Source organism: Oncorhynchus nerka, linkage group LG10 (assembly GCF_034236695.1).
Source record: "Oncorhynchus nerka isolate Pitt River linkage group LG10, Oner_Uvic_2.0, whole genome shotgun sequence".
Taxonomy (NCBI): domain Eukaryota; kingdom Metazoa; phylum Chordata; class Actinopteri; order Salmoniformes; family Salmonidae; genus Oncorhynchus; species Oncorhynchus nerka.
The window spans coordinates 33356801-33370476 of record NC_088405.1 but is presented as its reverse complement, the minus strand read 5'-3'; the positions used below and the strand labels follow the sequence as shown (position 1 = coordinate 33370476).

Here is a 13676-nt window from a genome sequence, read left to right as displayed (position 1 = left end):
CATTGTAATTCTTCTCGGGAAAAAGGAGCTAACATTGAGAAAACGTCCTTGGCTCTATCTTTGTGCAGAGTTTCCCTGAGCAAATACTTAGTAATGTTTGACTTTTTTTTTCTTTTACATTGTAGCATTCCACAAATGAATTGTCCCTTCTTCCTCTCCCCATATTCATCACCCTGACTCAGAGCCAGGCAGAACGGCACATAGTGGAATTCACTGCTCTATGGAATCATCCTGTTTGGAAAGGGTGACAGGAATGATTCAGATCCTGAGGTATTTGAGAACCTGAAGGGAGTGAGAGAGTACTCTACACATTTTCCAGTGTGATCCTGCCACAATAATGAATGATGATCACAACAGTGACAACACACCTATGCCTGTTAGTGGTTGGATGAAATGCCATTTCATAGGGTTATCGGTCATAAAAATCTGCATTTCGTGGATTACTTTTGAGGATGTAATGGTCAGCAAAATCATCCTTTTCTTTTTCAAGAGGTTAAAAAGCCAATGGCTGTGTCAATATAGGATTCATTCATCCAACAAAATTGGGAATTACCTATTAAAACATATTCATGTTGATTTGCGTTCAATTAAGAGGTAAACTGAGTTGGTTGGTGAGGGGGATTTATGGGAGGATTCAAACTCCAGACCTCCTGTCGGAGGAAACTGGCCCCAAGGAGACTTTACTTGCGTTAGCTCTCCTGCACATTCTTGTCTTATCCTAAGGGCGTCCGATAGTGGGGAGTGGGGAGCGGGGCCCCTGCACCTCCTAGCTCACGTTGATAAAGGGAGTCTGGGATCCCTCCTCAGGGTCGACGCCACGTCCAAGGAAGAGGTGGAAAGGGAGAAAAGATACCAGGCCTGTGTGTTGAGAGACATGCAGCCGAGAAGAGACCTGGTTGGCTTCCTTGGGTTTAGGATGGGCAAGAGATGGGGGGAAGGAGTGAGATGGAAGTTGTCTGGCGGTATTTCACACCTCACCAGATAGGACACATGGTTTCTGTCACCTGAACTGCAGTGGAAATTATGTTGGAAAATGTTGTTTTCCATGGGTCAATTGAATTATAATTGTGTTGTCCTAGAATTATAAATGTGGCACTTGAGGATTCACCTCCAATTACCATTACTTCATAAACAACTTAAGGGTGAAACTTGCAAAAAAAGAAAATGATGATAGTGACTTAATGACTAGTAGTGGGTATGAAGGTCTATCAGCAGGCTTGTGACCACCCAAAGTGCTAACAGAGAATGGACATTCTGCTAAACCCCCCGGCTGTAAAAATGGCAGGCTTGTCACAGCCTGTTTATGACCTTTCCACTTAGAATCCAAGAAACTTATGGAATGAACAGTTTAGCCCAGGGCTTACACATGCCATCGCCCAGAGCCTGACCCACTGGGTTAATTCAACGTCTATTCCACGTTGGTTTAACGTAATTTCATTAAAATGTGGTGGATAAAACGTTGATTCAACCAGTGTGTTGCCAGTGGGGAGCTCATGTGCCCTGCCCTTCCATTATGAAGAGCACACTTGCTTGGGTAGATAAAGTTATTGAGGAATACGCACTTTTCAGTGAGTGGAAAAAAAACTTCAGTTGTAGCTCTTCTTGGCCTAGTTGAAGCAATGGGAGACTTTCAGTTCAAATGTATATGCTCAGCCTAACAACAATCTGTCATGCTCTAGTTATAAATCATCTGTTTGTTGGGATTCCAGCTTCTACCCTTGAGGGAGAGAGCAGTAGTGGAATGTTGAGTCTGCACGTACACAGGTCAACACACCTCAGGGAGGAACTGTGATATCTAATGGAGGAAACAATCACACACGCACACCCACATCACACACACACACCCACTCACACCGCAGAGAAGAGGGACGGATGTCACCTCTCCTTACAGCACATATTTTAGCCACTCCCAATCCCACCAGCCTCTGGCAACACACTGGTGCTGGCTGGATGTGTTTTCCCTCTGTGAGGGAGTGACAGCCACCCAGGAGCTTAAACCTTTGTTCTCACAGCAGAGTGGAGGCTCCAGGCATTTGGGAGGGCAGCAGGGCAATCCATCTGCTTTATCGAAACTCTCCTTTAGTGAGATCATTGTAAAGTTGATTTTCAAATGACTTTTTTTGGTTGACCAACCTGAACGACAATATTATACTACACGTTTGGAATGTTAAATTAATGTTGCGGCAAAACGTCTGACTCTGTCATTTCTGACAGAAAGGAGGCTAAATACGAGTCGAGAGGGGCGGACAGTGTGTAGCCTAATTACATGTGTGGGGTTACTCAGCCTTGCTGGAAACAGGCTGACTCCACTGAGCCTGTTCAATTACAGTGTAGGATTTCAGATCTGTTTTGTCTTTCCTATGATGACACCTGGGAGATGTTGACACCTGCTTGGGTGTAAGACCTGGTGATTTGTGGGATCAAACCAAGCAGATTGTGTCACAATGGCAGTAGTAGGATTAAGTGGTTGAATAAGCAAGGTGACTTCAGTGTGTAATTAAAGTCACTCTGGTCCCATGTTTTTGTCTGCTGCTAATTCAGAGGAACTGGCAATTACTGCATTTATACAAAAATGTATGATAAGACAGCATATACCGAGCAGAAAACAGAAAAAAGTTTATTCTCAAAGAAATATTGTTATTCTCATTTCTTGAACAAAATTCTCTATTTACTTTAATCCATTACAGAATGTTTTTTTATTCATCTCCAGCTTTTATTAATTTCCACAGTCTTGGTTTTGAAAATAAATTCCTGGTGTGTTCAGTCACAGAAAAATGGATCCGTTTTCTCTTAATGTTGTTGATTGAGAAAAGATGGCTTGGATAAAAGGGACTTCACAAATGGTTTACTCTAAGCTTATTCTGTGTAGGCAACCTGAAACATAGCAACCTTTGCATGATTGATGTTACATTTGAGTCATTTAGCAGACGCCCTTATCCAGAGCGACTTACAGGAGCAATTCAGACCAGCAACCTTTCCGTTACTGGTCCATCGCTCTTAACCACTACACTACCACTTCGGTTGGCTATTGAGTGAAAACCTATAGCCAAAACCAGTTGACCAAAACCTGGTAAACTTCTCCAACTCAGTCATTCCAATATTTCTTCTGAAAGATAAGTTCTTGAATAAAGAGTTTGTGGTCGAGGAAAACAGAATGGAAAATAGGGTCTCTACACAACAGTATCTTGTTTTGTATTTGTCAAAACACATAACTCCACTATGTTCACACTCCTGGTTACTTACAATATATTGCATTATTCACATTCCAAGCTGCCTGGAGCTGGGCGAGGTGCTGTTTGATCTCTCTGAACAGAGAGCCAGGTCTCTAGGTCGTTAATTGAAAATTAGATTGTTTTCTCCTCATGGCCAACAGCAAACATGTCTCTTCTTCAGCAAACCCCTGCGCTCAATTACAAGCCCAGCACTGCTTTAAAGACTAGTGGATATCAATACCTGGGTTGTTCCACCAAGTAGGTGCCTTTTGAGGCTTTATTTCACCTACATTTAATATACTATCATAAAGAGCATATGTTCACTTAATAAGAATAAGTTACATTTAAAAATGACTATAATAAGTGCCAAACAAAGTAACAGGGTTGACGACTTTATCTTAAATCAGCCATAAATCCCCTTGTGACAGGGAGAATGGAAGCTTTTTGTGTGCAACAGGGAGAGGCAATTGAATGCAAACTTCACAAAAACATTTCTAGCCTGTCGTTCTATTCGTAACAGGGTTAATGTGTTATGCTCGACAAAATACCAGAAAATGGCCAAAAAGAGTAGAACCAGCTCACCTGCTTTAACTCACAACAAAATACCTAGGGCTTTACAATGGTGGTGAAAACATGGAGAAATGTTGGGGGTTAAGTGGGTTAAAATCCTCCTAGAATTCACATACAGTAGGATGTACAGAGGGACATATCAAAATGCAGGATTTTGGCACGTTAGCAAGTCTTAATTCATATTCAAAATCTGATTTATTGAATTTTCCATGTGGTCTATATTAAAGGGCACTTCATTTAATATAACAGGCTTTTAAAATGTAATACTTGTCCACAAGTTCTACATAAAATATGAGAAGGACACAAAAGGCACATATTTCGTGGAACCTAGGAGGTCAGGGAACTTTTACGTATAGAGTAAATGACTGCTTGTGGGAGTAATATATTAGCTGCTAAACATTAAGGCAATGTGGTTTACAATTTTATTGCATGTTAAAGCAAGCTCGGATGAGTTATTTTTTGGGGGGGGCAGTTGGGGAGCTTTAGTTTACAGTATAGTAAATACAAAAATGTTGTAACTTTCAACCCAAAATACAACAGCCTACATATTGTGCAGTATGTCTGTCTACACTCTTCGAAAAAAGGGTTCCGAAAGGGTTCTACGGCTGTCCCCATAGGAAAACCCTTTTCGATTCCAGGTAGAACTCTTTTGCTTTCCATGTTACATGGAACTCAAGAGGGTTCTACCTGGAACCAAAAAGGATTCTTCAAAGGATTCTCCTACTGGGACAGCCGGAGAACCCTTTAAGTTTCTACACAGCACCTTTTTTTCTGAGAGTATATAAGATGAAGTGCAGCACAGTAGTCGTTATGCAGGAGATCATTAGTGTTGCTCTTTAACTATCTACTCCTTCTTATCTGTTACCACTGTGTGAGATACACCAGTTCCCATTACACTCCTGTTGATAACACGACTGACTGTAGACTGACTTGATAAAGCCAATTAAGAGATAGTCAGGGCTGTGCTGCTGGAGTTACACATGGACTGCAGTCTCTCGTATCTCCCCCAAGGGACCACCGCCTTATCAAGGCTTAGGGAGCTGCTGTAAACGGGTATATATGTGATATTTCTTAGTTGTTTTACAGTACAGTCATACCTTGAGGACCATCCTAGACAACCATTTACATACTTCTGATTGGACTGCTGAGGTTTCAGGAGTGTCCATGCTGTGTGTTCCTCTGGGAGCGACAGGGCTTGGTTAAATGTGTATTTCAGTTTGTTTTTAAATGTGTTATTAATTTATTTATTTTATTCAGGGAAGCACCATATGATCCTATATGAGCTTGGTTTGGGACTTAGTGTACATGCTGGATCAAAGGCTGTATACTCCAGGGACATGTTCAAGAACGACTTACCTCAGAAATAACCCACACTGATACTAGTCTTTTATCTCATGTTGTTTGATCATCTTGGGCACAATAGGGCCTGAACAGTGTCTAAGTAGTTGTACTTTTTCTCTGACCACGGTGGAAAAAGTAATGTGCTACATTTGACGGAAACAGGAAATACGTTTCCTTGCCTCCTCTGCAAGAATTTGTTTTGGGAATACGATGTCTTGAGTTGAGCTAGTGCAATTCTTTCCACATGTAACAGTAGCACTATGGGAGTGGCATGAAGAAAATACACATCTCATTCTAATCAGGTGAGACATACCAAATGACGCATGTACAACACATGGAATTATGGGGATTAATAGGAATTCATGATATGTAGCTAAATAAACATTGGGATTTTGACTGAATGTACTTTAGTTGAACACATAAAACTGGGGATTTGAATGAGACGACACATGTAGGCTATGCTTTACTGTATATGCAAGTATTGTCTTCTGATACTAATGTTAAAGTTAATGCCCACCTTGACAGCACTGAGCAACAGTATCATTTATGAATCTTTTCAAGAGGCTAACTTTGTGATCTGGAAAACCCCACCTAACTTTTCCACAATACCTTGATCCACTAGCTTTGGCCAATTTCGGTACATGTAAAATAATTGGGAAAACACAGACATTTTGAATGGGAAGAGACCTGAGCCAGAACCAAGTCTGATAGGACCAAATAAGATTGAAATGCTATCATTGTTTTGGCAGAGCCACTATCCATTCCCAAAACAATATTATCACAACAGATTTTTTTTCTCATGAAAAACATGGGTGCACTTTGATTTGGATGTTATTCACAGTGAAATAAAAAAAACTACGGGCTTTGTTTTGTGAGAAAAAGCTGCAAACAAACATGGTAGAGGTATCTCCACCTCATATACCCCTCTGAAATTCAAACTTAATTCCATACTAAAATCATTAAATAAAGCAATAACTCATTAATTTAACTTCAAAAGGAGGGAAACCGTATCACTGTCATGATTTATTACAATGTAATGGACTGGCTGCCATTAAATCTGACACATCACCGTTTCCAAATAGTTTGGCAGTTGATGTTTTAATAAATTGTGGTGGTTACACCTACTTCAAATCAGTTTTGTGTACTCAGCTCAATGACTCATTTCCTGCCAAATAGGTTTCGGGTATATAATGCAGCCTGAGCTCCTGTGAATTTCATTATTTATCATCCTACCCATGTCTCTTCCCCTCCAATCACAATGTCCGCCTGCCTCATTTCCTAACAACCAGAGATGCAATTACCCTATTAGTATTTATACTTAAATGACCCACCACAACTCCTTAAGTAGGCATTATGTTAGAACGTTTTGTTTTGTTTCTGTGAGCGGTACTGGGATTCAACTTATATTGATACTCAAAATACTTTAGTTTTACTAGTCTTTTAGTTTTCACAAACGTGTCCTCCAACCCCCACCCCCTTAATAAAGTTCCCTCTAAAGTGGATGAAATCACTGGATTTATAACTTTTTAATCTCACATTTCTATGGGCCAGATATTCAATTTAAACAGCGGCTATTCCCCAAACCTTCTTTATTGTTGAAGTTTGATCTAACAATCTACTATTATGTTATACCAGAAAGGTTTATGGGCTAGATTTGCAGCACAGGACTAAACCTTTTTAATTGAGTAATACTAATATTTAATTAAAACCTCTTCGCTGCTCAAGGATATGGTGGTATGTACGTTTGTTGTTCTGGAATTCAAGGTAAGTGAAAAAAAGAACGTTTGATTGACAGCGATGAGTATCAGATTGCACGTGGCGAGAAAGCGGAGATGTCACATACGAGTGCCCCATAATGGTATTAACTGGACCTTAAGATCAAAGCTGGACAGCCCAGTGTGGGGCACTGGCAAATAATGTGCCCTAGGGTATTTGTGTACCTCTGAGTTGAAGAATGCTTGATGGTATAAAACCAGTCCTCAGGTTTCACAGGAAGATCCTCAAAAATCTCTTGGATCTATGTTTTGACAGTACATCTGTGTCATTCATGGTCACAGGAATTGGTCATGCAACTGTGAGTCTTTTGGAATAAAAACACCATCATCCCGCATGCACAAGAAGAGAGACTTTTTTCAAATGCTTGAGTCTACCCTCTCAACTTCTGTGTCTTACATTTTACTCTTTGACATCCACTCTCCTTAGGAAAGAGATATTGTAATTAGGTGTTAGGGATGTTCACAGATATTCTGTCTGTTGTCAATAAAGGTACATTTTTTTAATCAGAAAGAGTTAACTTTGAAAGAGTTAGCATTCTGACAATGGTATTTTCGAAGCCCTTAGGGTACTGCTATGCAACACTTGAAAACTGGCATTCACTCAAGTATTTATTTTGCATTTTATTTCATTTCATTGGGGATAACTGAGTGAAATTCAAGTGACTTGTGGGAACATTCGAAATAGGCAACTCTGCTAATGCACAAAAAAAGGCTGTTTTACTAATAATGCTTCTCATTATTCACAGGAAAGGGGGACAATGTGCTGGAAAATGAGGTTATCCTGACCAAGATGAAGCTCTTCAACAACTTCCATGAGAAGCTCCTCAACAACGCTGTTGATTCTTCATCCACTATCTCCATGTCTGTATCTGAGCAGGACATCTCAGAGCCTGTCAAAGGCTTGGAGGGGAATCCTGACTTGGATAACATGCCTGGACAGTCCCTGATGGAGTCAAGCTCAGACTACCTGTCAAACATTTTCTCAAACTCTCAGCTTTCCAGGCTGTACAAGTTTGAGTCAGAGGACTCTGGGGTGGAACTGCCCAGTGGAACCAACTCTCCCTCCACACCCACCGGCTCGGAGCAGAGTTTTGTGGTCCACAGCCGGGAACCCTCCTATGACTCCTGTAACCTCAACACTCCTGTCCCTACCCCAGAACCACTCCTCACATTTGACCAGTGCTCTGACACCAAACAAACAGAGGATATGAGAGACACACCATGTATGACTGCAGACAGTGCTGTGCAGGAGTGTGATATGGTGGAGTCAGGGGCTGAACTCAACACAGAAGTTGAGAGGGTAGACCTTCATATAAATGAGAAGGACATAGACATGGAGAGGGCCCAGCACACAGCCTTGAGGGACCCCACTGAGGACGGTAAAGGGGGTTCAGAGCAGCTGGATGAAAACAAGGCTGTAACTGAGGGGGTCAACTCAGAGAACACAAAGCCCAGGAGACAGTGCTCTACAGGGGCCTGTGACGATATGACAGGGGTTGACTTTGAGCAGCGGCCTCTGAGGAAAGGCACGACGAGTGACAGCCTGGAGGAGTATATGGAGGAATGCTGCAGACTGAGTGAGGTAAAGATATTCCCTGCCCACTTGTTATTTACTCACAACCTCTTGGCTTCTCCCAGGGCTGCATGTAAGCCCACAGATATTTCTAATGTTTTATATTCTGTTTTATTTAGTAACCATAAAGTGTTATTTATGAGGAAACTATTCCTGACACAGAGCGATGCCTTAGTGCTGTTGTAGCTATGCCATCTGTGTACTCTCATCTGCAACATTAGGTCTGTTGAACAGAAGCAGGTACCTTGTGCTTCCTTTTATTTATATTTAACACATTTCCTGCTGTCTTTGTGCTTACAAAGTCAGTGAGCGACGGCAATTAGCAGGGCTTGTTTTGACTTCCTCCAAATCGGCAGGGACTTGAGGAAAGGCCCCTTTTGGGTGGTGGACAACAAACATCTTTACTACACTCCCTGTCATTATCCCTAATTACCAACCCTTCCCAGCCTCTATGTCACCAGCTAATCACAGAACCTCTAACGACAACAAGTCTCCAGGAAGCTCTCTCTATGGGCAGGAAATTGGGGGAAATTGTGTGTATTTTGAGAGAAATTATCAACATTGTCTTTGAGATTTCAAGAGCGTGCTAGATTAAAACTAAGGTGAATCAAACCTCTAAAAGACACTAAATTAGGCAATAAAGGTGTAGACCACGTCACATTATTGCAATATGAGAATGTCATACTGTTATAAGATTAAAAGGGAACAGTGGCTCATTTTAAACCCCTCTTTATGGGTAAAAAAAAGAAATACAGTATTCTCATACTGAACCTCCATGGGGCTATGACCTCCTTAGTGTGATAGCTGAGCAACAACACGCTACTTGACCCATTCATAATGGCCAGTAGAGGCACGTTCCCATAATGAAAGCTTGCCAATGAGAGCGGTGTTTTCATTCATGTCTGGAAAAAAAAAAAAGTATTATTTTTCATGTTCCAAATGAGAAAACAGTGTCCTCTTGCGGTGCTGCACCCGACAGCTGTGGAGCTTTGCCAACCAATACTAACCTGTGTGATGTGCTGCTCAACTCATCACTATCAGCTCTCAGCACCGTCTTTCATACGGCGTCAACATGCACCTTCATCTGAATGTCTTGCTGATTTTGATTTAGAGTGGAAATGAGAATCATGATAGTGAAACGGTTCATCTGACTGAAACACTTTGATGTTGTTCCAAAAAAAAGTGTTATTCATTTTTGAATGTTTGCATAACATTTATATTACTGTAAGAAGGCCAGTCATGGATTTAATGAGGCAATAAGTGATACTATGTGCAACAAAAGTTAACATTTTTGTTGGCTTAAGTAAGCCTGGGACAGTTTGGTGTGCCGTCTCAAGCAAGCCAAGATGAAAGTGATGCCCATGACATCTATGACCTTTTGACAATTTCCCAGGACATAGATGGCTCTCTCTTCAGATCATATCTTGGATGACACCAGAGCTGGTAGTTGATCTCAAATCCTTTACATGAAACATACCATTTTCAACAATCCAATATTAATAAATGAGCCAACTAATCAGTTACACAATTTGAGGTGGCCAAACTAGAAAAACTAGGCCCGACTTCAAAACCCACATCTCTTAACAGATACTTCCCCATCTCTCCCTCAAAGACCTTTCACAACAATGTCACGTTCAAAAGACCCAGTCAAGACAAGGTTGTATTATGGCATACAGTAGGGGAATCTAAACACAGGGCCCGGTTGCATACAGGCTGAAAGGAAAAGGTGGAGAGAGCATGTGTTACAGTGTGGGGGCTTTATTCATGCTGCCGCATGTCACACAGCACCTGTTCATCTGGCTGTGGGGATATTGTCCTGGATAACCAGCCAGCTCCCACCCCCCTTCTCTCTCATCTGGTTCCTGCCGCTCCCTGGAACCAGGGCCGGACGTCCTACCTAGACGCATCACACAGGTGTCAAATTGCTCCAATTACTCACATATTTACCCAGATAAAACCCTTTGATAGCCATCAGGGCCCCTTTAACGGACCAGTCGACTGGCTGGCGGGTGGCGATTATTTTGTGGGGCCCCTCCGTGCTCTACTTTAGGGGTGCATTGCTGACAGGCAGTCCGGTGGTTAAACTATTCATCATCATGGAATTTGTTAAACGCCATTGGCACTTGGATTGGAATCAGTGCTATGGTCAGATTATATGAAAGTATAACTCTTTGGCCATACACACCAGAGGTGGGTTTCGCTTCGAAGGAGGAAGGCATATGAGGAAATAACTCCGTGCCTACTGTAAAATATGTGGTGGTGGATCTTTGATGTTATGGGGCTATTTTGCTCCCACTGGTCCTGGAGCCCTTGTTAAGGTCAACAGCATCATGACCCTTAGCAAGTACCAGGGGATTTTACCCAAAAGCCTGGTTGCCTCTGACAGGAGGCTGAAACTTGGCCGCAAGTGGATCTTCCAGTAAGACAATAACTCCAAGCACAACATCCACAAAGAAATGGTTTATTGACCATAAAATCAACAGTCTATGGACTTGAACCTTATTGAAAACCTATCATTCAAATTGAGAGAGCCGTCCATAAGTGCAGACAAAGGATATCAAGGATCTCTAAAGATTCTGTGGAATGGTCTAAGATTCCTCCCTATATGCTCTCCAATCTCACAAAACGTCTTATAGAAAGGCTCAGTGCCATTATCCTTGCAAGGTGAGGTATTGAATTGTATTGAACAAAATCTTTCTCTGAACAACTGTATTAGTATAACACAATATAATAATTTTTGTGTGCATAGAATATAGGGCAGTATTTGTAATATTTTTAACTTTATCAACGGTGCCAATCATTTTGGAACTGACTGTATTTCACCATAAAGAGAAAACGTTTATCATATGGATGTGTTTAGCTATCCGTCTGATCTCATGCGTGCAGGCCTCTATCCTTAGGGGGAACCACATGACATTCAAAGCATATTTCCCCTTGCTTGGCTACCCAGACTCCTTCCTTCGACCAAACTCTATGCCACGCCCATGGACGTTAGTTTATTCTCCATTTCTTCTCCGCACTGAGCTGCTTGGCTACCCAGACTCCTCCCTCCGGCCAAACTCTATGCCACTCCCATGGACGTTAGTTTATTCTCCATTTCTTCTCCGCACTGAGCTGCTTGGCTACCCAGACTCCTTCCTTCGACCAAACTCTATGCCACTCCCATGGACGTTAGTTTATTCTCCATTTCTTCTCTGCACTGCATTGCCTGGCTACCCAGACTCCTTCCTCCGGCCAAACTCTATGCCACGCCCATGGACGTTAGTTTATTCTCCATTTCTTCTCCGCACTGAGTCTGGATCTCAGTACCTCTCTGACCCTTCACTGAATGCGAACACATTCAGGGCTGTCTGATTGGTCCAGAAACCGATGGGTTGGGCCAGAGCCAGAACACGGAGGTTTTGAAATTCATTATTGGCTTTGATACTCTGATTGGTTAGAGACGATCCACAGCTGATGACTTTATTTTGTACAACCCCCCTAGTGCCCCTCGTCACCACAAATTACTTCAATGATGGCAGTCTCAGACCAGGATTAGGCAGCCGTCTATGGCGGCAGATTGACGGGGGCGGCATTTTCCGAGCTAAACTGACCAAGACGCACCTTCAACAACACATAAAACCCCACATAATTCTGCCCCAAAACAATGACAATTTCTCTCAACATGTGCCATATGGGTTTTTTGAAGAGCGCTGATGCCGCCCTGTGATAAGCAGTGCCTACTTTGTCACAGGCAGGGGCATAAATGTTTTGTCTTGTCCATTCCCAGCGTGTCTCTCCAGGATGCTGTTGGAGAGTTGCATCACTGCAAATCAGGAATAATAAAGCCAATGCAACTGCCTGGTTTACAAAATGGTAGGCCAACTACATGGATGGACATTCATACAATTCCATTGCGGGCTGACACTTTAGGCTACACCCCAATAAGCACAGACAGATGCCAACGTCTTTAGGATGTCTTTTTCTTTAATCCTGTCCGGACGTCTTTTTTTTATGTGCGTTCAGGACCAGCCTCGAACCAATTATAGATGTCCATGTTTGGTTCAGATTTGGTGTGGTCAGACCAGACTTGACTTAAACGTCCACGGACTGTGATTTTTGTACCGGTCTGGACCAAATCTTAACCAATCATAGACATCGATGTTTGGCTCAGATTTGGTCCGGTCTGGACAGGCCTTGATTTGGTCCAAAAATAGACGTCTATAAATGACGTCCTTCAACTTTCATTCAGAATTGAAAATGAACCCGATTTCAACACCCGGAAAATTTATATTTTAAACGTCCGGAAAATATGTATTTTCACCTTTAATTCAGAACCTAAATGTCTGGAAAATACTTGTTTCAGACGTCTCTTCAACAACATTTTGCTTACTGTGAATATTCTAGATATGTGGGGAATACGAGGGCAGAAAAATATTTCTCCCTCTCCCCTAGGGGTGGCAGAACAGCCAGGCATTATGTTGCGAACAACAGAGCAGCAGAAATCATTTTGTTTGAGTCGTCAGGCTATATTTCCCCCTCTGTTGAAGGATGTGTGGAACACTGTGAAATATGATGTCATAAAAGAATAAAGACGAGGGGAAAGATGGCAAGCCCTGCTAATTGAAATGGTGGTCCTGTCGAATTCCACAGCTGCAGCCCATAAGCATGCACATGATATACAGTACTAAACACACGTTCTAGGGGTTTCATATTCATTCCACTGATTCATCTATTTATGATGAACTGACCTGTGTTGATCGTGGTGCTCAAGACCTCTGTAGAGTATGTGATAGGTGCTGTAAATAATATTTAAGTCCAATGTCAGGGATTGCAATGGGCCATACATGACTAATGTAGCTGCTAAATTTACGGTAGACACCCAAGTACTTCCATGGGTTATTGTTGGCAGGTAGTAAGATAAACTTAGGTAGACCAGAGTCTTAGTGAGGTGTTGTTGGTGGCTAACAGAGAGAGGTAGCTAGCATCATTGGGGTAGTTAATCTCACCACTGACCCATAATGGCACTATGCCATACATTCTGTCTCTGTAAATCCTCAAGACCCCCTTTTCCTGTCAGCACAGACACACAGTGTGTTCCCCATAGAGTGCCAATGGAGATATACAACTCTCTCCCTAGATTGTGTGTGCTGAAAACAAATGGGTCTTCTGGACAGAAAAGCAGTATACGTGTACAGCACGTATCTTTCTCCCTATCTCTGTGTG

General features: G+C 42.1%; 1 protein-coding gene across 1 annotated transcript in view; it reads left to right on the top strand.

Moving 5' to 3' along the window:
- LOC115135179 (uncharacterized) overlaps window positions 1-13676 on the top strand; it is a 29793-nt gene that overhangs the window by 1808 nt on the left and 14309 nt on the right. The window contains exon 2 of the mRNA XM_029669591.2: window positions 7645-8480. Within this exon, the coding sequence (XP_029525451.1) occupies window positions 7645-8480 (836 nt within the window). The remainder of the gene's footprint in view (window positions 1-7644; window positions 8481-13676) is intronic.